Source organism: Cuculus canorus, chromosome 8, assembly GCF_017976375.1.
Source record: "Cuculus canorus isolate bCucCan1 chromosome 8, bCucCan1.pri, whole genome shotgun sequence".
NCBI lineage: Eukaryota > Metazoa > Chordata > Aves > Cuculiformes > Cuculidae > Cuculus > Cuculus canorus.
Window position 1 is genome coordinate 13,440,043 of NC_071408.1, and position 27,412 is coordinate 13,467,454.

Genomic DNA, 27,412 nt, shown 5'->3' on the forward strand with positions numbered 1-27,412 from the left:
GATATCTACATCAGTCTCGGGTTGATGACTAAGATGAGAAGTGGAAGTAGAGAACTGAGGTGTGCCAGCTACCTGCCTGGCATCGCTTTTGCTGTGGAACATCAACAAGCCTACTGCATACTCTGCTAGAAACACAGTTTGGATGTTAAGTTTTGCTTTGCAGCTTTCCAGAAACAGTCGTTCTCTCACCAACAGGAACCATCAGTGTGCAAAAGCTGTTAGGTCTGTGTCCATCTTCACATGTGGGAGAGTGAATACAGACAGGTGAGAGTGCTCCCTCTGTCTAAACCAGCAAAAGAAATGAGAGTATGGACAGCTGGGGAAACAGAAGCTGTGCAGAATTTCTTATTTCAGAAGGTTGCAACTTAAAATAGAACTGGATTTCTTTTTATCTAAATGCTAGTATTTATGGACTCAAACTGCAGCCACATTTAACCTTAAATCAATTCTCAGAAAACAGCAAGAATTGTCTTTAAAAATCAGCAAAGGGACAATGGTTGCTGTTTCAGCCACTCTCCGCAGGATGTGACAACAAAGCAGACAGCTAGGCTTTTTGGTTTTTAAGCTGAAGATTTATTGGAAAGAAATTTGATCCCATATATTTTCAGCAATGTAGGACATTTAACATTTTGTATAGACCGTATTCAAGTAGAAAAGAATACTTTAAAAATTTCTAATATTGCACTTGGGACAAGTCATGGCGAAGCTACTGACATCAGCATTCCAGGCCAAAATCATACACAGTCCACAGAATTGTAGTGAGCTGCCTTGTGCTACCGTTAAGATTTTGTTACAGGTATTTGGATGTACCGTGCTGTTCAACGTCAGGTCACCGCTAGGAGTAATTCCTGTCATTTAGAAGGTAATGGCAAGCAGTATGCTGAATGCGAGCAATGTGCTGTACGCTACCAGGAATGATTTTGGCAATTTCTTCATTCACAATATTTCACACTTCAGCCAAAACGCTGTAGCAATTCATTTAACTCTTGTACAAGATCCCAGCATACACATGAAAATCTTCAATGCACATGGGAAGTGAAATACACAAGTCGTTTTACACATTATTTCCGCCGAATTACCACACAGGCAGGCAGGAACTTTTTGTAGCTCGCTGGAACAGACGAGCAGATTAACCAGTCTGTGCACACAGCGAGACACGGAGCCTTCACAGCCAGGCACAGCAGAAGCTTAACTGGCACCTTTTCACATTAGAGCAGTCTCTGGCCAGTGAAGTCCCACAGAGCTGGTCACTGCAACAAAGCCTGAATGGGGGAGGAATCCAAAAGGGAATCCCGGCAGGCTGCAGATAGGGATTTTCATAGAAGTGTAAAGGAGGAATTAACCAGAAGCAGCACCAGGGATCAGAGAAATGGATTATTAAAAAATAAAGAACAAGAACAAAGCCAATCCCTCTATGCTCATTCCCAAACACGCTTAAAAGGGGTGGCATGATAAAGAATCACAGCCAGTGGCAGTCTGACGGCTGCTGGGGAAACAAGGCTTAATTGGGAACTAAAGCTGTTGCTCTGAACTGGAATTTAAAGATCCCGTTACATGAGTATTGATTAGGATTTGTGTTTTCTAGAAGCATGAAGGTTTCTGCCACTGAAATCTGCACTGAGGGAGAAAAGCCATGGACTTCACAGTTTGATTGCACTGAGGGGGCAAAGGGCAGAAAACTGCAGTTCAGCAGCAGCTTCTCTCCCCTCTTGTATCTTGTTTACATTTCCAAAACAGGTTCTCTTACAACAGTCAACAAGGGATGCTCTTTCCTTCCCTCACCTTCAAACCCGGCTGGACTTCTTCAGAAAAGAAATTAAGGATGTTAGGAGTCACTAAGGTCAATTTTATTGTAGCAGCAGTTACCATTTTTATGAAAAGATAGTGTCAGCAGCTCTTACTAATGATGCAATTAAACTTTTGTTTCAGTAAGCAGTATTACATAAAAGCTGAGTCATTTATTTGGACCAGCACTTTTCACCTCAGTTTAGCAAACCACACAAGTAACCACTCTCGCAGGAGCCCTGCTGATGTAAGGAACAAGTCTGTACGTATAGACTGGCCTACGGAGGGACCAGTCTTCACCGTGCATCCTCCTCAGAGGAGTTTTCTTCCCTTGGTCTTTGCTACATTGAACATCGATTAATGCAGACCCCCTGTAGCATTGGTCATGTTGTTGTGCTGTAGGTCCCAAAAGAACCGTGCAGCTGGCAGGCTTGGTCTTTGGGCCAATACAATTGTGAGTTACCGTTTTCAGTCACAGATAAATGCCTTGCACAGACAGAGCAGCAACACCACAGGAAGCTTCAGCTACACAAAAACAGGAGAAAAATCTTACTTTGAAAACTTGATTCAAAATTCAGTACCGGGCACCAGGGAGCTGAGTGTTAGCAGGTGATCGGCAGACATTCATCCATCTCTGGATGTCAGTCGCTCCCACAAAACTGTGTTTAGATGATGCGATGCATCTCTGATAAAGTGTTAGAAGTAAAGTGTTCTAAATCGGCTCAGTGTTAGGTAATTAGCAAAACTCAAAGTAACAGAGCTTTGACTCTCAGGATAGGAAAAGCTGAACTCCCAAGTGCACGATTTATGCTTTCCTAAGCGGGTGTCCCCTTAGTAGGTGAAAAAAAAAAAAGCTGTTTACTGGCACACAAGGTGAGACTGTGGTTACCAACTGCATGAGGCATCTACTGTCTTTTGTAGAACATTGGTATGCTTATCCTTTTCCAGGAAGCCTAAGAAAGCTTAAAGTCTATTTCCATCCGACTTCCCTATGCTATCCCAAATTACATCGAACAAACAAATGATATATTTCTTAGTATAAGAACATCAAGTTGTCCTTAAAACAATGAAGAAAGTGCCATCTTGGTTAGAAAACTCAGCCTTGTACGTACGCTTCAACAGTCAGATAAGTCCTCATAAGCAACAAAAATATGTCCAAAACCCATTCAAATTTGTGTAATGATCTGTCAACAGGCTTTTTCACTCCATTTCCCGTATTTAAAAAGTTTGTAGCCACACATCTTAAAAAAAAACAACAATCACCACCACCAAATCCAACTGCCACTCAGGCAGATTCTCACTTGGAAGCGAGTTGCAGCAGTCATCTTTTCATTAAAAACAACTAAGCCAGTGGCCAAGCCCAGCATCCTGGGCAGCTCTGCAGCATTTCAGCAAGTCTGGGAACACTCAGTCCCAAAAGGTGCGGGTCTAAAAATGATACAAACCAAAGCCCGCTCTTGGATCAGGACACAACTGCAATGAAGTTGGCTGGTACTTGCCTTTAAAGCGACAGCAGCTGATGTCTGGCCTTAAACAGCAGCAAACTGACTATTTAAAAATAAAATCATGAAATCACGCTGTCAATAGACAAGCAGCAGCCTGTATGCAACATACTCAACAGTATGAGGGACCTCCGCCCTGTAATCCCAACCCTATTTTAATTACCTCTGCTGTGAGCATTTATGCAGACGGCACCTTAAACTGCAATGTTCGAATCTGCTCAACAGATTCTTGCACCCCTCTGTGCAGCTCTCCAATCCCATTCTCCCATCAGGAACTCCAGGCCTGGCAGAGCACCTGCAAGGTGAGAGACGGAGGGAGCCTGTCGGGGGCAGGCAGCCAGGAAAGAGACGTGGAGCAGTGCAGCCAGACAGAAGGGCGCTCTGCATCCCCGGGAGAAGCAAACAAGACTGGAAACCAACAACAGCAATAAAGAAAGATCTGAAGGCTGGAAGAGACTGTAAAGCTTAAACACACTGTGCATGTGGCTTTTTACTTCTATTTTTCTTTATACCCAGCTTTCAGTTCCAAGCACAAGCGTGCAGCCCCAAGCCTTGTACAGATCCAACATTCCTGTTTCAGCATCTTCTCTGGAGAACTTGGAAACCATCCATCAATGTGGCAACCGTCGTGTGTTCACATGAAGACAGATAAAAATTCAGGTGCTGCAGAGGAATGACAGAATGAACACAAGGAACTTCATCTCTGCATCACTGGTGGCAAGCAAACCATTTCTGCAAAGGAATCCTCGGTGCTTTCACAGTGCCCAGCACCTACTGCACAGACACTGTCAGCTTCAGAGGCCCTTAGGGATACGTAAAATCTCCACCAGTCGGGAGCTACTATGATTTATCAGCAAAATGCCTGGTTTGGTTTTTTAATCCACAATGTTCCGTTTGCAAAATGTACTCTTATAAAATCTTCCCTAGGTTAACCAGTACAGCCCAGTGGAACCAGCATCCGTAATGCCTTGCAGAGCAGATTGTCTTTGAACACAATGCTCAGATCTGACAGTGTAAAATGATTATAAACACTAGAAAAACATGACAGACGAATGTTTCTGGAGAAAACACAACTGACCACATGGAACTTTTTTCCCCTATGAAAACACAGAGGGCTACAGTAAGATAGTAAAAAATACTGGACTTGTCAACCTGGAAGAAACAAAATCAACCAGCAGGAACCATGGTCCTCATTTCCATTTCAGGTACAACCACCAGGTACAACTATTTTCAGTATCTGGAAAGGCAAAAGTTGTCTCACTAATTACTTATTAGAACCTATTAAAATCAAGAAGATTTAAGCTTTCACAAACAATTTAGGGATTTAATTTTTCCCACCACATCATTTGAAAGATAAAAAGCTTCAAGCATTGCCCCTCTCACAAGCACCTTCCCTCAGCTGCCTGTTCTCTCAGTGACGATGAACACGTGTAGCATCAAGGAATGTCTCGTCACTCTCGACAGAATGAAGAGACTAAGAATTGGACTTAGACCAAATATTTTGACTGAAATAATTTCCATAAGGTGTATGCAACAAAATCTCCATCTTGTTCTGGAAGCAAACCTCTTCACGATAGTTTTGCCTGTTACATTTGGAATTTTCCCGTCTGTCTGGGAGGATGCAGGTGTAGGGGAAGAAGTCTAACATCTACAGCAACGCGAGTACACAAACCCCCATACATCACTAGTAAATAACCTCACTGCATACAAGATATTCGTAGAAGTAATAAAACCCTTTGATACTCCATATTTATGCTGGCAAATACCTCTCCTGATATAAAAGGCACTTGGAAAACCCAATATGGTTTGTTTCATTAAGTTTGCAAAGTACAAACAATTGTACAAACAGAGAATTATACTGAAGCATGTCAGCCATTGTGACATCAGCTACAAAACAAGTTTCCAATTGCTGATAACACTGGTTTTATGGGAATGAGTAGTGGTTTCAGCAGCTTTACTGAAGACGTGACAGGGTTTCCAGTACTACAATCTCAGTAAGTAAAAAACCCTCAAAAACTTACAAGTTTAGGGGCCACAAAAAGACACGACCTGAAGTCCAGAACATTCATTCAATATTTACTCCTTCAAAGTGAACTCCATCCATGGCCCAAGGGCAGAAATGTTTTCAGTCAACTCCAGAGCAGCAGTGGAGGCAGGCTCTGTCTCAAGAAGCACGTTGTTACACCGTTACAGTACAGAAAACTTTGGTCCAACAGCACAGTTTCAGAAATTCACTACATGGCTGCAACATCGATCTGTATGTAAAGCTGTCTCACTCCTGCCTATGGAAAAGAGAAAGAGAGTTAAAAACCACTGTAAAGCCAAAGCAATTTAGCTGTCCTGAACACCAGTCCACATCAGTAACTTCCCTAGCAACAAACTTCTGTATCCTATTTTTCTGTAATCCATTGCCCACACTTGGCACATCACGCACGGAGACACCAGCAATTTGGAAATGTACAAACTCTGAGCGCACTGCATGAATACCCTGTTCTCCACATCATCAAATGCATGTATGTGATTATGTGTTAACAGCAGCATTGCTGCATCACCTTTTCTGATTCAAAATAATCCCTGATAACTATCACACATGAAGCTGCACAACAGCAACTCTTACTTTCTTTTGGACAAGTTTAACTTCCTGAAAAGCAAGCTGCTTCAAGAGCCACCGGTTTAAGATGGAGCTAAACACAATAATGGAACATGGCATTTGTTATTTGAACCAGTTCTACACTAAGATCTTAGCAAGAAATGGCTACAGCGAATTTACATGGCATCACAACACACTAAAATAACTTCTGGTAAAGGCGTGTGAATTGTACAACAGCACTTCCCTCCTCAGAATTCCTATTCCTACACTTTAACCTCAGTGGCAGGCCAGCCACACCACTGCAATAGTCACTGCTTGAGCAACTTGATATCCTCAAGCATTAATCTGAACACTGCTAAAAATCAACATTCTCTTCAACTATCATCAACTTGCTTTAAGCTCAGTTGAGTGACAAAAACAACTATTGATTCTAGTAAGAACACGAGGGCAAATATTACTGAGGAGAACAAGCTCTACTTGCTCCAACTGCTCTTCCACTTATTAACACAAGTCAGCTAAGAGAAATATTAGACCTTGTTCCCTCAATTCCACTCCTAGGCCTGTGGCTCCCAATACCTGCACAGCTACAGAACAGCTGAAGAGCTAACGACTCACTTAGTACATAGAATCCTCTGGAGATCTGAGATGTAAAACTAGTTTTAATATAATAGAATGTTCTGCAAAGTCCTTCCCAAAAATATACCTCAGTTTCAAACTACACAGTCCGAGGAATAAGCCATGCAGACTGGTTTCTGCCTGTTCAATGATCTAAGAGCTGTGTGTGATGAAACATCTCAAAACAGACCAAACTTTATCAAGAAAGCGTCTTTTAGAATGTTTGTAACAACAAATCCTCCTTCTCCAAGTCTCTAACATAAAAGTAAGTACCTGTGTTTATTTTTACTGGGTTTGCCCATGACTACTTCAAAAATCCTTAAACTTCCAGGAGTTCAAAAGAATTCATGCACTCAAGCAGCATAGTGTAGGGTCAGCTAAAGCGCTGCTTCTCCTGAGAGTCCAGAAACTGAGCATGCTAGATGCGTTAAAAAAAAAATCCAGTCTGGGCTTTTTAATAAATGTTATCAAAGTTAATAAAAAGGGTGCTTATCAGATGCACAAACAATTCACTGAGCCCCCACAGACACAAGCTGCCAGCAGCAGACCAAGAGAACCTTGAGAACAAGGGAAAAAACATGCATGTGAACACACAAGGACTCTCCCCACTGCAGAAAGCTTTGAAAAGAAGATTTATGCAAGCACTAATTAAACTGCGACAGGAGCAGGTTTTACTTACAGTATCAAATACACCTGATCAGAAGACCTTTTCTTTACTGTCCAACTGCCTTGGAGAATTCAGTAGCTTACATATCTCCAAAACAGTACCCTTAGGTAACAAAATCTTGTCAGCCTAAAACACTGGTTAAACAGGAATGTTTGTCTAGAGAACTCTCCATCACTCAAAAGCAAAGAAAGGACATCCTCGAAAAATTTAACAGTTCTTTCCAAATACAGTCCTCCCATATCAAGAATAAAACCAGGACGTTTGGCTCTGGATAACACAAAAGAGAGTAAGATTTCAGCTTTATTTTTCACAGAGTTCTCTTGCTGGAGAAGAATTTTCTATTTCAGTTTAATTGTAGAATGGCTTGGGCCAGAAAGGACCTTAAAGATCATCTAGTTCCAAACCCCTCCCACTGGTTGCTCAAAGCGTCATCCAACCTGGCATCCATGACACCTCTGGGCAACCTGGGCCAGTGCCTCGCCACCCTCATAGTAAAAAATTCCTTCCTAAAATCTATTCTAAATCTATCCTCTTTCAGCTTAAAACCGTTCCCCCGCACGCTATCCCTGCACTCCCTGATCAGGAGCCCCTCCCCAGCTTTCCTGTAGCCCCGTTTAAGTACTGAAGGCTGCTCTAAGGTCTCCCCAGAGCCTTCTCCTCTCCAGGCTGAACAAGCTGAACTCCCTCAGCCTGTCCTCGTATGGGAGGTGCTCCAACCCTCTGATCATCTTTGTGGCCTCCTCTAGATTTGCTCCAACAGATCCATGACTTTCTTGTCCTGAGGACTCTGGAACTGAATGCAGCTTCCAGGTGAGGTCAGCCTAATGCTTCTCCAGGTCAGAGCAGAGCAGAGAGGGAGCATCACCTCCCTCGACCTCCTGGCCACGGTTCTGCTGATGCAGGCTCTAGGTTCTAGCTGTACACCACCCATATCCAGTAGCTATACTGGAATAGGCAGCCAAACTGAATTTCTTGTTCAATGGCTGAAAGTATAAGGAAGTATATGAAAAATCTTCCTGAATATTTGTAAGATTCTAATCTTGAGGCAAGAACTATCAACTTCTAATAAAGTTTCTGTTGTTCACTACAGTTCCAGCATATCATATCAGCTACAGGAGCTATCAAACACATCACTACCTACATAGAAAAACAGAACTTGTAGGGACATAAGCGGGAACACACTGGTCATACAACATATGACAACCCAGGGCTGCGTTCTAACTAGTGATCACCACAGCATGTGTTTTACTAAAAGACAACAAAATAAGCAAAGACGACAGATTCCTAGAGGTACAAAAATTGACAAATACAAGATCGGCACAATGAAAAACTTAAGCAGGTCCAGTATGTGGTCACAAGCCTCGTCTTGAGGGAAGCCCCATGCATTTTCTCGGTTCCTCAACGGTCAATATAGGGTTTCAGCTTAACCTGATACAACTCAGACAACTACAGCCGTCATTTCCATTAAGTGACATCAAAAAACTAAAGCAGAGAGGTACAGCAATTCCATCTACACTGCTGAATATTCTGAAACTGTTTTACACAGCTGGAGCAGAGCAGCTTTTCAAAACACTGATACCAAAACCAGAAAAAAATTGCTTTTTCTTGTTAAGAATTACTATGTCACATGATATGACAGGCAGTTTCCACTTTAAGATGTGATTTCCATTGGTGAGACTTACCTGAGTAAAAATATTGTGCGTCTGGCTTAGAATCCACCTTCCATCAGCATCAGGAGCTACTAGTAACTTCAAAGTCCCTATGTAAACATCAGTACAGAGGGTCCAAAAGTGTGGATCATGTAAACTGTAAACTCCTTGCAGCTGCTGCACCTAAAATAATGCAAATTAAAAATTCCATATTTCAGAAAGTGTTCACCAGTACTATGTGTTTTTACAGAAAACATTAGAAAAGCAGATGCATTCTTTTACCTCTACTTCATTTTGAAACTTGTGAAATTTCACTTAAACACCTCTTTACAATCTCAGCAGTTGTAAGAAAGGTGAAAGCATAGGAGCTGTATGTATCTATCATTATTTTGTATCTTGATGCATTTACACTCTACATGTATTTCCAAAATAATTTCTGGTAACAGTGGTTTCCAAGAGAAAAGTCACAGTTATTAAATTTGAGAGGGCATTCAATTAGAATCACAATTTTTGCAAATGCATGAATTTTGCCATAAGCAATTTGTGAGAGAATCTAACTATTAACTGAAATATACTAATATTCCTGTAAATAGTTTACAAGGCCTTAGGTCTGTCCTGTCAAACCCCTTCTTTATCCTCTGTCCAATTTTAGCAAACTCTCCATGTGACAATCACAATCCCTTAACTTCCTGAGGAAAGGTGGCATTTCTACAAGTGCTTTGTATTAGCTTTGCAAAGGGGATTCAAATGTACGAGTCATGGCACAGTAACAGAGAAGTTAAACAGGAATACCAGGAGAGATCAAACCCAGAGTAATCTATGTACTCGCATAAGGACACTTCCAATGTTATTCCATCTCACTTGACAAAAGACAGAACTAGATTTTGAGACAACAACTGAAAACAGAAAAACATCAGGCATTTTGTAACAGCACAAAGTACTCTGAGAGGAAAAGCTTCAGGATCTGTTTTTCTAAACCAACACGGGACATTTTAAAACACAAACTGAGTTGAAGCTACGTACAATTTAGGACTTCAGAAAGATAAGAAACACACTGGTACCCTCCATTTGTACCATCCAAGGAACCTTTCACAGGCATTGCTGGAAAAATATCGCAAGATGTGCTCATACACACAGCCAAGGCACATTCAGTCAGCAGCTCGATTGGAAGCAAAAATGGCCTAAGAGCTCACCCTCTGGTAGCACTGAGGCAGGACATTTTCCAAGGAAGGAGGAGTTCGCTGCATCAAAATTCCAATGGATTCTTTTAAAAGCGGAACAATACTGGAAAAGAAGAAAAGGAAGTCAGCTACTATTACATTTTTGAAAGATGCAGCACAAGAGCAACTTAACATTCCTTAATGCTCTTCAAGAGCTGTTCCTAGTTGTTTCACCAGAAGCTGAGAAATTTGCCATGAAAACCTAGTACAGAAAATAGTAACACTGACAACATCACTATGGTGCCTCACTGAAGGCAAGATTACTTCTCCCTCAGATTTTCCACAGAAACAACTGGTGGACAATCACAAAAGATCAACAGTTTAATCATGAGATTTGAGATAAAACCTCTTGGTATATGAGAAGTTATACAACAAAGTAGCTGAGAAGTACAGCTCAAGCCCAAGCCCTTCAATGGCACTCACTCACATCCAACCATAAAAAATATGCAATGAAATGGTTTTTGCTTTTGTGCTTCGCTTAAGACATATTTTTCTTATGAACTCAGATAATAACGGAGAGATCATAAAACAAAATTAGTATGGACCAGTCCAGATATAACAGAGTTATTTTGCCAGAAACAGACAGCTTAGCATATTCTTGAAGTGAACTAAACCTAGAGTCTCATCCAAGATCAAGGATTAAACATTTGGAAGCAATTAGGCCCCCTCCTGGCCAAATGGTCTTGTTTAATCAGCAAGCTAAGGTGACGCTTAATGCCCTTTATCATTATTATTACATTCCTCTTTTTCTTTTAATAAAGCCAGCAGACCAGTAAGCCCATGCCCTGAAATGACCACTAAGAATTTATACTCTTATAAAGTATTCAGCAGGGTGAGTTTTTGTTTAGGAGTCTGGCTTAGTAGAGCATCCTATAGCCCAATACTGAAACTTAAATAGCAATCTCATTTCCAGAGTACGTAAGCCACCTGACACTCCAGACCAAAACTGATTATATATTTCAGAAACCTCAGCACTGACATCACAGCTGGAGTACACAGAGTGATGGCACAAAAAGCAACCAAAATAGATTTGTAAGAGATGAATTGGGCTGTCTGTTAAATGACACCACAGAATCTTTGCTTAAGATATCACAAAGCAATGTAGAACATGCTGCATAAACCAGCTGTATGTTTGCAGATGGTGAACAGCGTGGAGTTAACCATTCCTGCTCATTTTTAAAGAGATGGTTGAATTTGAGCATGGACACAGGTTGCTCAGCTCACTCCTCAGCTAATCCTTAGCCTGGGGTGGGAGGGAGTTAGAGGGTGCAGGACTCTTCAAGTGAACCTCTGGAAAAAAAATCCACCCTAAAATTAAGTCTCCTTGTTGGCACACTGATTATTCCAAGCAAATCCACTGCCTGATGTACTCCATCACACGGCCTCACAGAGCTGCACTGCTACCGAGGAACTGGTTCAGATATAGAAGCAGCAAAGAGGGGCAGGTAGGAGTTGCCTAAACCAGACCTGTCACCAAGACAATTAAACATTTAGCAATGGAATAACTGTCAATCTGTCTAAAGAAAGCTTAATGGGAGTGGATTACAGAAGTTGAGGGAAAAAGATTCCCTTATCAATTGGTCCATCTCACTAAATAACGTCCATGTCACAAGCATTACATCACAGGGAGCTGGAGCTGCCAAAATACTCCATCACTGAATTGATTTCAGTTTAACTAACTATTTAAAATGCAAGTTTGCTTCTTAATAAAACCTTGAAAGACCCATACACAAGTTCAGGACACAAACTGAATACAAGGCTTCTGAACTCTGACTCCATCCCTACAAATTTAACAAGGCTCCTGTAACAAATGCATCCAAAGGCTTCAAAAAACCCACACACGTACAAGGCTAGGTATTTTTTCCCAGGGAAAGGATCAAAGGAATGGAGAATGCAGGAGCCTGCCTTTTTATTGGAAAATGCCACTAAGAGTGAAAAAAATTCCATGAGAGTAATCTAACAAAAAGATATCTGAATTGCACAAGTAATTTGCATTATTTGATAAAACTGATGCACATCATCTGATGGAATGGAAATTAATGAGCAAGTAGAAGATGTGGGGAGAGAGAGAGACACTACAGAAATCTAAGATGAGCAGGTTGGGCATATTAAACCATTCCAAAGAAGAAAGTGGTCGGTGAAACTGGTTGATTCATTTTGGAAGAGGATGCACATTGAAAAGAAGCAAAAACCCTGTTAGAGAGCTCTTCAGCTGAAGATGCATTTAAAATTAACATCTGCCTGAGTCTGAAAACCTTCAAGGTTAGGTCTATGCAATCAGCAGGGTGTGTACAAGCACCAAAGACTGTCTCTCCTTCCCAGGCCACGGGGTGCAGTTTTAAGCAGTAAGTATTGGAACTATTAGCTCAAAATCAATTAATATAACAAGAGGTGAATGGAGGAAGCCACTCCACTCCTAGCATAGGTGGTACAGCTTAAAAGATGGTCTCCCTGCTGGCAAGACTTCACTTATTCATGTTTTGGTAATGGTTCTACACTAAAGCTTAAAGAGAGAAACCTCCTGCACAAGTTTTTTCTGTCAATAACACTGCTTAAGTAACGCTTTTATCCAGACTTCACAAAAAAAAAGCCAAATCCATGGTGTTTAACAGCAACATCTTAAAAGTCCAAAGAACAGAGGTGACTTGATACTGGAGGTGAATATTGAAGCATATCCCAGGCCACACCTCCCTCTTGTAACTTTTTCAGCTACAATTTACCTTTCCAAAGCTGAAAAGGCAAAAAAACAGCTGAAGTGGCTGACATGCCCTCAAATGCTGTTAGAGCACAGCAGCCCACGATCATATCTCTGCATCCAAAATGCAGAAATAAGTCCTTTTTCTAAGCCAAAGTGACATGACAAACTATAGAATTTAGTCTTCCGATGTCTCAGGCTTTCCACTGCTTCATGCATACTACTTAAGTACAAAACCTTTAATTAAAAAACAAAACTCCAGACGGTATGCTCTTTTCTCAAATGCTAACTAGAAAACAGTATTATATAATCACCAGCAGGCACTAGAAATGTTAGCTCCATCTCATGTGACTGAAGAAAACACCAGGAAAGATGATGATACCAAGCAGGCGGAAAATGGGGTTAGAGAATTTGACTAAGCTTTCCTTTTTTTTTTTTATTAGTCATTAGCGCAGAATAGACATGGTTTTGTCTGCAGCAACTATTGCACTGGTACTTCCCCCTTTTTTTTATTTACAAATGGATTATTGACAAAAATAAATAGTGCTGAATTCTCACCAAGCAGAGAGTTTCTTCCTGCATAAGCAGTCCGTAAGCTTTGCTGTAAAGCAGAAAGAATTTTCCAACTAGCTCCGATTACCAAGCCTCAAATCTAAAATATCACACTCTTACAGGACAGCAGAATTTGACAGAGATGCGAACCCACAGCAAGAATCGGGAGGTAAACATATGCTCTACAAAAGCCTTAGTAGCAAAAGCGACTACTGTGTGCAAAATCAGTTAGCAGCACATCACACTTTCACACACAGTTACAGAGGAAACGAAAGGTGTTCACGCAGATAAAACGTGAACCTGATAAATCCTGTCTGCCACTACTACACATTGTTTATTAACAATGAAGAGTGAAAGCATCAGACACTTAATGAACTCACACCACATTCAGATAATACAATACTCCTACCCACTTCAGTCCCATCCTGTTTATGGCAGTGTTATTACAGGCACAGCTAGCCAAACTCTGGCATCATCACAATCTTGGACAGAAAGGCTCAAAGCAACCCCAGGATAAAGAACCCTTTACACAGTCATCCCATCCAGAGCACAGCAACAAACTCATTCAGTACTCTCCTCACTACAGAACATAGAGGATACTTCTTATAGATTTTGTGGAAGGTAAGCAAACACTGCTACGACTCAAGACCAGCTAGGGTTCTTCAAATACCATAGCTGAAAACCTACAGTCAGATGTAAATATCTTTGTCTCAGCCACTATCCATACCTGCTGTGCCAAGACTGCCTGTTACAGAACTTCAATAAAATTTTTCTATGGCCATTTTAGTCAGCCAGTAGGCTTTGCTCCAGACAAGGATCACACGTTTAACATTTACTTTTACAATTTTGAATTATCTGTTCTCATAATAATGTAGTAGCTTGATTCTCAAGCAAGGCTGGCAGGTACTATTATCCTGCAAATAAAGGTAGTGCAGGCCACTTAGGAACGAATACTCAAAATAACACTAATAACAAACTAGGAGAATTTTGCTATACAACATTCCTTCCAAATCTTTGTGAATTATTAATTTTTTTATACTGTTATGCCCCAAACATTACAGGCACGTCCTCCCCCAAAGCTCTTTCATATCAGACCACGTTCAGCCAGCTCCAGACTTTATGTAAAAATGATGTAACCCATGGAAACAACTTTGCTAAATGACTGAAGTAAATTGCCTCAGTTCTTTGACCACTTAATACATAGTCTGCGTGCCCTATCCAATCTGGCACTGTATTTAGTCTGCAGTGCCTTTCTAGAAACATGTGGCTCTAATAGTGTTTCGGACAAATTTCTTGCTTTATACTAGAGTTGTGGCTTTTGCCAGGGGCCTAACTTCACATAGCTGATTGAAATACTAAAATTGCCTCAACATTTCAAAATAAAGGCTTAGAAACCCAAGGCTGAAAAGCAAATGAATATTTAGTTTTAAATATTAAAAGCAGTTTAGAGAGTTGAGAAATTGTTTATTGATTGTGACACATTAAATGATGAGAAAAACATCTTGGGAAAAAACTCCTCAAAGAGTCTCATGAACCTCTAATGGCATCTTATCACCATCACCTCATTCAGCTTTTAATCTGAAACAAACTGTATGTGAAAAATCAAAAACATTACTTTTACTGTTCAAGTAAATTAAAAAAACTCTGCTCAGCTTACGCTTTTGCGTGACATTTGGACTACACAAAATGTTCTATACACATTCCTAAAACACGTGCATCTTATATCTAAAAGCTAATGATCTGTATGAACACAGTGTCATCAGACTTTCAACAAAACCACAGCATTCTGCGATGGCATAAATAAACTGCAACAGCTACATAATGACCTTCTGAAGTACACAAAAAATTTAAGTGCACTATGATATCCACATTTTGATTGAATATTTGCTTGGACACGCAAAGTGTAACATCCTAATGCAGATTTACTGAAACATAGTTTTTAATTTAACTATATTTCATGATCAGCTCCAGGAAAATAGTGAAATTTAATCACAAAGTACATATTTTTGTAAAATTTCAGACAAAATTCAGTGAGATAATTATTTTCAATTTCAATAAAATTTCTATACATACTCAGATAACGAAGCATTATTATAATGCATCTCTATGCAAACTCATTCCAGCCGGAAAGCCCACTAACTACTTAGACTAAAACCACATCCAAGGCGATACTGTAATCTAGATTGGTCTGTATCCTTCCCTTAGAGGAGAAAGCGACCAACCAACATGCACAAAAACTCATCTACTCATTTATATTTTATTGAGAATTTCCAACTTCTTGAAAATTATTTGCTAAACATATACTTCATTTTTGTATGCAACCAGCAGGGCTTCTAGACTCTAACACTGAGACTAGTGTAACCTTGTTATCTAAAAAGTAGCAGAAAAGATTCAAGTCTGGGCCACTCTCCCACTAAGACTTTAGATTTACACTCATGTAGCCATCTGCAATATTTACAACTGCTCTCTAATACACCTTCCTGATGATAGAAAAGCACCTGTACTACAGGCAAGTCTTTATCCAATACAGTAATTTGGCATTTGAGAACAAGTGACAGAGGGCCAGCACAACAAGAGCTCAAAGAGACAGGCACCTAAAAAGACATTCTGCTAGGAAAGAAGTCTCCTTCCCAGATAACGAGTTGATGGCCAAGAGCAAAAGCACTTCCACAGAGAACTTGACATTTCCACTGCTTTATTTTAAAGCTTTAGAGTACTCAAAGACATAGAAGGAGATCCATGTTCGAGATTTATTTTCATGAAGAGCTGCTGGCTAACATTAATAGCAGTAAGGAGAGTAATGCCTGCTCTAGTTCATTGATTAATAATAATGTGGAACCAGATGCCTAAGCAGCTAATTAAAATGGAAATGGACAATTTCATATACTTAAAATGTGGAGTCGTGCCGAAGAGCTTTGGAAGATCAGCAATAAAACACACCACTATTCAGCTTTAAACCAATCAGCTGAAGCACTCTTGTAAGAAGAGACAGCACCTTGGAGCTTTGGCACAACCCTATTGGGAAGCAGCAAAGCTTTACAGTCCCAACCAGGGGAAAGTCCTCACAGAGCATTAAAACTTCTGGACAACTTTATCGGACTGGCTTTTGCATCTCTGGCTCAAAACTATGCTTGCTTTATTACAGCCACAAAGAATGGATCCTGATTTTCAAACACACATGCACAGGTCCCCTTGTTGGGACACACATATGCTCTTAACCCACTCCACCTTACCAGCTGATTTAACCAGTAAAAGGGGCACATGTGGCCTACTCTGCACAAGTAAAATTGATAGAAGTTCCTCTGAAAGAGCAGACAATTATTTAATCTAAAGACAAATCCCCCAAAAAAGTTATTTATCAAGGTTGCAAACAGTCCCATAGAAGTGGCCAGGAATCCCTTCACTGGGTATTTATTGCACATCCCCCTCTTCCTCACCTCAAACCCACAAGCACCCCATTAGCAACAACTCAAAAAACTAGACACAGCTCTCACCACTGCTATCTTAAATTATTTTTGTCAATAATGTTTTTCCCCTCAAATTTCAGATTTCATAAAATTTCAGTATAATCTTTTGCCCAGGTTAGATTTAGGTGACATGAAAAGATTAAGGACAAAACTATTAAATATCCTAGCAGTCATCATTCGGGTCCCTTTATTACTGTTATAAACAATTACCTTGTGGAAAATAAAGAAAACTTTTGCATTAATTCTAGAAGAGTGCTTCAAACGCAGAGTACAGGCAGAATAAGGCAGAATAAACAATGTGTTTATACTAGAAGCATAAATGAAGATTACTAAAGTAAAAAAAAAAAAAATCAAAACAGAAAAGGGGACTCAAGCTTTCAAAAAACACCCTTCTGAAACTGCTCAACATCTTGTATACGATCTTGTTCAAGTGCATCTCATGCAACACCATCAGCAGATCAGTAGTTAAGCCTGTAGGACTGCTTAAAAGAAAACCCAACATGCACCTGCCCACAAACAGTGTTTGTTCCACTGCTGTGCCAGGATGTGTCAGTCTGCAAGAAAGGCAAGCTTTTTTCTACTGACTATGATGCAGCCGACTGCACTCAATCAGCATAACAACCCTACACACCACCGCATTATGAACGTTACATGCAGAGGTCTGCCACCAGGTCAAAAGAGATCAAACTGAACTCCAGCATTTCAGAATGCAGACCTCAAATGCTCCTCCTAACTATGCTAGAAGAACCTAGGAAATCTTTAATGTACTACATTAGGTGATGTTCCAATCTCTACATGAATGGAAGAATAAAAATTCTCATTCATGAGGTATTTTCTGATCAGCGCTCCACATGTGCTTTGCTGTACACAAAGTCAGACCCTTAAAATACCAAGTGTATGGAAAATTATGTTTTACTCAGCTATTACCTCAGCAATAGTTTCTTTCCCTGGGTAATCAGCACATTTTCTTTCCTATTTTTTGAGATCTCAGTAACAGAATTGGTATGCCAATAATTTGTTCTTTATGAAATTACAGGATTTTTAAGTAAAAATATTAAGTTTATATTAAAGTGGTAATTTAATAGCAATCTGTAGCACATGGTGGGCATTTAGTGCCTGAAGCACATTGCCCCATTCTGATACCTAGGGAGATTCACATCAATAATTCTGTCAAGGCCCATGGTATAACCATGCCAAGTATGGCATAAGCATAAGTAGCTGCAGTTGTCATTCACAACTGCTGAAGAGACAACAGTGTTCAGTTACTGGGTTGTAACTGGAGTTGTGGCATTCTGCCCTGTGCCACCATTGAAAGCGCAGCCAGAGAAGCCTCAGTAACAGCATCACCGGATTAAATATTTGCTTGTCCTGTCTAATCCAAACAGCTTCGCATTTACAGTGATCTTGGTAAGCAACAACCAGGAAAATCTAGAACTACTTGAAGCATTTCCATCAGATCTTGACAGGAATAAGAATGTCTCAGAATACAAATACGAAGCAAAAGACAGTCCTTGTCAGAAAAAACATTACTAGCCTTGATTTGTCAAGGACAAGAGCACATCCTGTGCCAGCAGGTTCAACTCTGCTGCCCTGAAGCCATTCTGCTCCATTTACTGGATACACTGGTTTACATAAGCAAGTACTAAACACAGAAAGGAAGCTTTCTACAGTTTGACCATAAGAGACATTTTTATAGTATTATGCAAACAGGGTAAAATATGCAGATTTAAAAGCAAAACTTGTAGCTGTAGAAAACGAAAAGAAAAATAACTCATGTAAGAGCATATCAGAATAGCTGTACAGAAGAGAAGTAACAAATCACTCCTGGAAGAAAAGCACATGTTGTCAAATATTAGCATAACAGACAAATCTTTTCTTCTGAGCAGTAATTTGTGCTGTAACTAGCATCAAAAATACTACCAAGTATTAGTGATAGCAGTGCTTACCTGACGCCTATAAGTATTGCTATCAGCATTGAACAAATAGGATCTGCTATCATTAGACCATAGTTCTGCATTAATAAAGCAGATATGATTACACCAATACTTCCAAGCGTGTCTGCAACGATGTGTAGAAATACACCTGTAAGAGATTAATTGATATCATTACAACTTGGCACTTGCAAAGTTAATGGAATATTTCAAAGACAGTTCAAGGAAAAGAGTTGCAAAACTAGATAACACGATTTATGCCTGTTAAATTCATGGTCAATTTTTGGTCAAACAGAGAGAAATCACAGGATTTCCATACATTTTTAGAACACAAGCGTTGGAAGAATTTATATTCTTTTCTGCACTTAGCAGTAAGGGGTGTTTCATGGCATGGCTATCAACCTAAGCAGTGATTAACAGATGTGACTAAATTTTTTCATTCAATACACCCCCATTATAGCAAACTCATGCTCCCTGACGACTACGGAAAATGATAAGTACTGTATAAGATGGAAAGACTGTTAACAGAAACAGCTAAGTAAAGCTTTGAAAGATGCTGATTTTTCATTGGCAAAAATCTTGTAGAAATTACTCGGCAAAGAAATCCAAGACAAATGGTTTTGAGAATTAAACAATACTGCAGACAAAGGCAACTACACTCACTTTGAAGAATAACACACTATTAAAAGACAAGGAAAGAAGCAGTTTGCAGCTAGCTAAAATTTAGCTTTTGGAGCTCTCTGCTGGCAGTGACAAGAACAGTCATTTAGAAACAGTTTTTGAACACAATTCTCCAGATTCAGATAATTCCTTGACATGAACAAACAACACAAAGTAACCCACAGCTATAAATCAGCTCTTTCATGATCTTTCTAAGTACTGGGTCTGGCTGGGATGGAGTTAATTCTCTCCATGGCAGCCTGGATGGTGTTCTGTTTTAGGTTTGTGGCTATAACTGCTGATAACACAACATCTTAGCTACTGCCAAGCAGTGATTGTACAGCAGCAAGGCTGCCCGTTTCTTGCTCTGCCTCCATAGCAAGTTGGCTGGGGCAGATATGATGCTGGGAGGGCACACGGCCAGGACAGCAAACCCAAACTGACGAGAGGGGATATTCCCCACCATGTATCATCATGCTCAGCCACAGAACTGAGGAGCAGTCTTTCCAAAATAGCTGTTGCTCAGAGACATCATGGACATTGATCTGCTTGTGGAAGGTGGTGAGCTATTGCATCACTTCCGGTTCTGTCCTTTTTTTCCCCCCTTGACTTATTTTCCCCTAAGACTTATTATGTCTTTATCTCAATCCAAGAGTAGTTCTCACTTTTACTCTTCTGTTCCTTCCCCTGCCCACCTGCAGAAGTGAGCAAGCAGTTGCTGGGTGCTTAGTTGCTGGCCAGAGCCAACCCACCACAGTACTGACAAGCTAACTAAAAGTTATACAAAATAGAGTCTTTGTAATAAGCTTCAATTAAAATGTGACTTTTATTTTGAAGTCTTTTTATACCTGCTATTGAAGTAATGAGTACACATATATGTAAAGTATGGTATGCTATAATTACCAGAAGAAGTTGAAAACATTCCTTTCCAAGGACTACAAACAAGACAGAACATCATTCAGTAACAGAAAACAGCACATACATTTGTGTAGATTAAATAATTCTCTCCCTCTAATGTTCGAATATTTTTTATAAAAAATAATCAAAGTTCAAAATTGCCATCTAAATTATCAGTAATTTATTAATACTCAGGAGATTCACAGACTCCAATGCTCCTTCAAGCAAAACAGAGCAAATTACGATCTTGTCTAAACCAACGGTAGTAGCCTGAGGAAATACAAGTCTTAAGCACAGGTACCTTTTAATAATTTACATCAATCCGCATTTTTCAAATACATTCTATCTTAACAATACTGGTTTTCACTTCCCAGGTCATCCATTGCAAATTACGCTCCTTAGGTTTCTGCTTTTAATCACTTCCCCAGATTTTTATTACTTCGTTTTTCACCATCAGTAGCAGAATCTGAACCGCAGCTTTTGGAATCTCCCTTTTAAATTGTGTTGACACTGCATTGTATTTAGACTTTAGTGAATGTCTCAAAATCTAGCTGTGCCCAGGGCACGGTGCTGCTGTGCTTACAGTGAAAGGGGACTTCACAAAAGAGCTCCACTAAGGAAAACGCAGCATTTATCCAGGGCATCCTCTAAAACAGACGTGTAACAAACAGTCACAGGCAGGCAGACAGACACGATAAAAGTAATAACCACTATCTTTATTCTCAGCATACCTTGTAATATCTGTTTGCTGGATCCAGCCATCCTTTCAAGAGAGTGATCATCTGTGAAGACAATTATGGCACATTAACCTACACAAAGGCGCTCTCTAGTGGTACATGATATTACAGTCGTCTTCCTTTCTGAAATTTATTGAACAGACAATCCGCACACAATGACTGCCTTCTACAGTAGCTGTTGTTTTTTAATGCAGTAATTAAGTTACAAGTCTTAAAATGCAGCCTTTTTTTTTAAAAAAAAAAATCACTTTACACAACAGTTTATAGATATAAATAAATTAAAAATATCAAGATATCAAGATTTGTTTTGTTCACGAAAACTATACTGAGAAATAAAACCTTTCCAGTATTTATCAGCAAGTGTTTATATCCAATGTAAAAAAAAAAAAAAAAAAAAAAAAAAAAAGACCTGGAGAAGGCAGAATAAAGTAAAAAAAAAATCCTCTCATCCAAGAAGATTAATGCCTGTGGAGATTACCAGAAACATATTTTAAGAAAAACTTGTTAAAGGACAGCAAATAACTTCTTGTGAGGACATATAATAATTTATGTAAAAGCTGAATATCAACATAAGAATATTTGCTGTTCCATTGGAGTGAGGGGCATGGGGAGAGCAAGGAGGAGGCAGGAGTGAGGAGCTCCTGCTTTCCAACCAAGCTTCAAGAGAGCATTTTGAATATAAGCACTAATTTTCTAATAAAATAGCAAGGAAGTAAATATTTTTATAGTCATTGTCATCTCCTGTCTGCAAGTTAGCATACTATTCCCTCTCTCAATGTGCACATTTTCATTTACATCAGATTCCATCTTATGGCTCAGGCAGGAAGGATTGACTACAATAAGGCTCTCATTTGCATTATTTCTAATAGGTAGAAACCACACTGTCTCTTGTCTCATAGTAAAGGCTACTGATCATATTTTGCGTGGCTGTCTCTTCTCTGGTTGTTTGCCTTCGTAGAATGGATTTAAGCATAGCTAAGATATCAAGCACTTTTTTCATAACCAGCTTTAAAACAGATTACAACTACATATTGGAATGGGGAAAATGTTATATTTGAGATCACAAACCAAACAGGACATATCAATCCCTAAGCACCCAAAGTTAAACTGCTTGTTCATCTTTCCTAATATCTTGATCTGTAAAATTATTCAAATGGAAAACACGAGCAAAGCACCTTAACTTTGCCTGTTGATTTTAATAAAAAACTGAAACAGAGGACTTCATAACTAATTTGGTTACACTGCTATAGCATACATCTGTTTTACCTTTTGCCAACACATAACATTACAGTGAACATTCAAACAATGTAGGTAGGGCAAAACCTTTAAAAACTAACACTGAACTTACTGCAAATGAAACAGCATTGACCAAAATGAGCCACGAAGCATGGCAGTGCCACAGCACACCACACGTTTAGCAAATCTACTTCCACGTATGCTCACAAGAAGCTGCCAGTACCCTCTTTATTTTTTCCTCCCAGTACACCATTAATAGCAAATTTAAATTTAGTCAAGACAGTCTATGACACTAAATACTCACCATGACAATAACTTTGACCATGAGAGTGGCCATGGCCATGATCGTGAGTGTGGCCGTGACCATGTTTATGTTCATGGCTGTGACCATGACCTCCGTGACTGTGACCATGGCTGAGACCACCATTAAATAGAGAATGGCTGTGTTCATGCCCTGTAAACAAATATCACTGTCAGAGTATAATCTAAAATGTTGAATAATAGTAAGCTTGCATTTGATTCTAAACTACTCAAAATCTATTCATCTTTTAGGTCATCTTAAGCTACGCCTTTAAATAAGTTATGAAGAAAATTAACACAAGCTGTTTATCACCTAAATCCATGCTGTGCAGCCATATAAAACAAATACCTTATTCGAGAAGTCAAGTGCTTTTATATGTTCCCACTTCTGAAACAAGTTGTGCTACACTTTCAGTACAATTTGAAAATTGTACACATCATTAGACACAAGCACATTAAAAAGAGCTGCTTTAAGAAATCAGAAATTGGCTATCATTTACACATTAAAAAGTCAATCTTCAATTGCTGCTTAAAGACCAAGGGCTATTTTCTTCCACCAGCCTACATCAGTTTACATGTTCAGTTGAAAGAGATACTGATTAGCTTTGCAGAAAAAGAATGCACAAAAATGTTTAGCATCTGTATGTAGGCAAATAAATTAATTCCAATTCACAAGAAACTAAGCTGAGAAGCACTTGAAGCTGAATCATCCCATACTTAAAATTTGGTTCAGACACTGTTTTGTAAATTTTCCAGCCAAGACCTTGCTTAACTCTAGCTTAATGTTGTCAAAAAGACACTCTGTAAATCTCTTCCCATAAGGTGCAGAAGAGTGCATGGTTTGGAAAGCAGATTCTGGAGCTCTAGGTCTTCCAGTTAACAGATGTTACCATCAGAAGTATGGCAGTGACACACTAAGACTAGTGACAAAACCTACAACTCAATACTGCAACTAGTCATACATATATTTGGCTGGGATTGCCACTAAAAAGACATTAAAATTTAATACTGGGGTTGTCACTGGAGAATTATACAGTCCTGAAACACGAGGTGTCAAGAAAGGAAACAGTACTGAAAATTATAGACATCTTACCAGAGCCATGTGAATGCCCATGACCTCCATGTTGAAAAACAAATATTCCTATAAGATTTACAATGAATCCTAGTATAGAAACAGGAAGAAGTCTCTCATGATGCACATCAGGAGGTTCAAGCGCTCTCTGGAAAAAAAAAACAACAAAAACCCAAAAAGAAAAACCCAAGAAGAAATGAAGAGTTTTAGAATCTCTTTACATTATTTAAAAATAACGTACACTGAAAAAACTGCTTAGATATAGGATCCTCTCCTCTGAATGCCTAGTTTTGGCCCTTCTTTCTTGGCCTCAGTTGTCGTTTAACACTGAGAAATAAGTATCTTCCTATGGCATACTCAACTGGCTGAAAAAAGGACAGGCTATTTCTCACAGAATCTTTACACACAATCAAAATACACTCCTTAATAAGCTGGCACAGATACACTGAAAAGGCAGGGTTTCTTTGTCACAAAACAGTAATTTCAGATGGTCCACGACATACTTTTAAACAATTATGAACATAAACAATCAATTTCAGTAATTTTAGCCCCATTATAAGTGCTCTACAAATAGAAATGTGAGGATTGTGCAATTGGCTTCATAACATACCTCAACACCTTCAGAAAAAATGAAAAATGCTGTAAAGATGAGGAATAAACCGTTCACAAAACCAGCAAGCACTTCTGCTCGAACATACCTGCAATAAACAAAAAAGCAATAGCAAATATTACCACCTCCATTTCAATGCTGAAAATTAAAAGTGCGACTTAGAGGCCAGAGTACAATCTTCTTGCTCTCAAACAGTTGCACTACACAGGGAACTGCTAAATGGAAGATGTTGTATACAAACTACAGACAAGCAGATGAAATTCACCATGTTGTATTTCGACATGCATGACCTAGATGAAAGAAACTTTCAATTCATCAAAATCTTCTCATTAAAATTGTCTCTACTGGAAGTTATGGTATAAATGCATATTTAGAAGCCACACAGTAAGACAAGCATGCACAACATAATTGAAGTCTGCTGTTAAATATCAAATACTCATACATTAATTTGTTTCCCCTCTAGTTGGGGGATTTCTAATAAAAACTTTAAGTAGAAATTAATTATTTCAGCTACTAAATTTTCCCAATTAAAAGCAGCCAGGTTAGAATAACATGTAATTCCAGTGTAGCAAACAGACTTAATCAACTGTGGCAGTACTCTAATAAATGGAACACGAGCTGTCTAAATGCAGAGCAGTAATTAATACAGAACCTGCTTTCATTGCAATTAGTTCATGGCACAATCAGTTCTTCCTAAATTGACTTCTAGACATATTGGAGTTTCCACCTTAATTGAACAGTGCTTTAAGTTTCGAACTCCACAATTCATGCTTAGCAAGACAGCTGGAGCTAAATTCTGACATTCACATCAGTAACTCTACGAGGAACGCAGCAACCCATGTTACACCTCATTTGCCGTTAGTTAATCAGTATCACCAATTACTCATATCGTATCACCAGTATTGTTTTATAGGGCACATCTGCAAGGTGCAGTGGAACCAAGTGCCCTGTAAACAGAACCAGCCATAGCAGCGGTATCCATGAAGGTAGGTACGGGATGCCATAAGCTCAGCCATGAGGATCTGTGTTAGCGGTAGCCAACGCTGTTGAATTCTGCTGGTTCTGAGAAGCGTGGCTTAGCTCAGATGCAGTGTCACTGAGACTTAGCTCCTTTCAGGAGTAACTTTCTGTTCCAAAGGAGGCCTGGGGCACCAGCTGCCCGAGACTCACCGTGACGCCCTTCACTGCCTGGGAGGACAAGCCCATGACGTGGCTGCTTTTACTTCAACAGGGTCATGACATGGCAATACAGGGCAACTTTCTGCTGCCTAACTTGTTTCCACTCACATGATCACTGAGATCTTGGAAGTGATAAATCTGCTCCCCAGAAGTGATGCCTTTACTTTTTCACTATTTCAAGGGGCATATTAACTTAGAAGTTAAAAAAGCTCACCTTAAACAAAACCAAAACCCACAACAACAACACAGCACACCTTCAATATAGCTTTTCCGTGTTCTTCAGAAAGGTTTTGTTCATACTGTAGAAAACTACCACCTAGACATTTAGTATAACACATTAAGGTAACAGCCTGAAGTTTCTTACCCATATGAGAAAGCATCGTTTGACCTCCATTTTGAAATAACCGAAGCTGCCAATCCAGCCAATAGAGCAGTACAGTCAAAAAACATATGAAAAGAATCTGATATTAGACCTAAACTGGAAAAGAACAGAAGAAAAAAAAAGTTATGTTCCATATACTACATTAGGCATGAAAAAAGGGCATTTAATCTCTCACACACTAGCAAAATACACCGTGTGTCTAAGCTTCAGGCATGGTTTCCCTAGCATAGAGGAGAAACTCACACTAGATCACCAACACAAATATGATGACAAAACTGCTTTTGTCGGCATAGGTGAGGCACTTTGGAAGAGTGCTTGGCAAAAGTCCTCCTAGCATATGATTTGAGCAGTAGTGGAGGGTGGTTTCCACTGACACAAACCAAAGGCCCTGGAGTGGATACACCCACAAACACATCTCTCACCAACGTAATTCAAGTGACAGACATTTGTTCTTATATTTTGGTTTATAGTTTGATCATATGAGCAAGTTCAGCTAGAAAAGCGTGTACACACAAGCTGCATTTAAAGACTGACACCACATAAGTTTGTAAAAGAAGTATTTCACATCTAGTTAAAAGAGAAAATTGGTTTTAAAGACACTGCTTTTGAGTATCTACTGATGCTGTGCATATTGAGGTTAACTGGTGCAATAAAACTAAACCTATTATGCTGACGACTACCAATATCACCATAGGGATGGCGCTATGCATTTACAAATGCAATATTCTCAAATCCATTTTCAAACTTGATACTTTGGAGCGTTTGCACACACAGGGAAAATTGGTCAAAAATTCTTTAATGTCTGCAGTAAAAAAACCCCACAAAACAATTAATCAATCAAAATAAAGTTTCATAAAATGCCGACAAGCATCCTTCTCTCTAAATTGGAGAGATATGGATTTAATAAGGGGACTATTCGGTAGATAAGGCTTTGGTTGGATGTTTGCATCTGGAGAGTAGTGGTCAACAGCTCAATGTCCAGATGGAGATCTGTGATAAGTGGTGACCTTCAGGAGTCTGTACTGGGACAGTACTGTTTAATATTTTCACCAATGATATAGACAGTGAGAACGACTGTACCCTCAACAAGTCTGCAAGATGACATCAAGATGAGTGGTGCAGTTGTCACACTAGAAGGACAGGATGTCATCCACAGGGACCTGGACAATCTGGTTCATGAGGCTGAACAAGGCCAAGTGCAAGGTTCTACACCTGGGTCTGGGCGATCTGTGGTTTCAATAGAGGATTGGGGATGTGTGATTGAGAGCAGCCCCATGGAGAAGGACTTGGGGGTGCTGACTGATGAGAAGCTTGATATGTACCAGCAATGTGCACTTGCAGCACAGAAGACCAACCGTATACTGGGCTCCATCAAAGGAAACCTGGCCAGCAGGTCAAGGGAGGTGATTCTCCCCCTCCACTCTGCTCTAATGAGAACCGTCCTAGAGTATTGTGTCCAGTTCCAGAATCCCCATCCTAAGAAGGATATGCAACTGCTGGAACAGGTCCAGAGGAGGGCCAAAAAGATGATCTGAGAGCTGGAGGACGTCTGCTATGAGCACAGACAGAGAGAGTTGGGGTTCAGCCTGAAGAAGAAAAGGTTCCATGAAGACCTTAAAGTGGCCTTACAGTACCTGGAGGAGGAGCCTACAAGAAAGCTGGGGAG

The 27,412-nt window shown here is 39.7% G+C and overlaps 1 protein-coding gene across 2 annotated transcripts in view; it reads right to left on the minus strand.

The window, feature by feature from the left end:
- Nucleotides 1–595: 595 nt before the first annotated feature.
- The window catches only part of SLC30A7 (solute carrier family 30 member 7), a 32,010-nt gene continuing 5,193 nt past the window's right edge, over nucleotides 596–27,412 (minus strand). The window contains exons 3-11 of one of the 2 annotated variants that reach the window (XM_054072911.1): nucleotides 25,729–25,837; nucleotides 24,186–24,273; nucleotides 23,597–23,723; nucleotides 22,508–22,657; nucleotides 20,962–21,012; nucleotides 18,689–18,824; nucleotides 10,002–10,092; nucleotides 8,842–8,991; nucleotides 596–5,569 (exon numbers count right to left, since the gene is read on the minus strand). In XM_054072911.1, coding sequence (XP_053928886.1) covers nucleotides 5,522–5,569; nucleotides 8,842–8,991; nucleotides 10,002–10,092; nucleotides 18,689–18,824; nucleotides 20,962–21,012; nucleotides 22,508–22,657; nucleotides 23,597–23,723; nucleotides 24,186–24,273; nucleotides 25,729–25,837 — 950 coding nt within the window. In that variant the 3' untranslated portion in view covers nucleotides 596–5,521. Of the gene's footprint in view, nucleotides 5,570–8,841; nucleotides 8,992–10,001; nucleotides 10,093–18,688; nucleotides 18,825–20,961; nucleotides 21,013–22,507; nucleotides 22,658–23,596; nucleotides 23,724–24,185; nucleotides 24,274–25,728; nucleotides 25,843–27,412 lie in introns of both variants that reach the window. The other variant, XM_054072910.1, reaches the window with a different exon arrangement.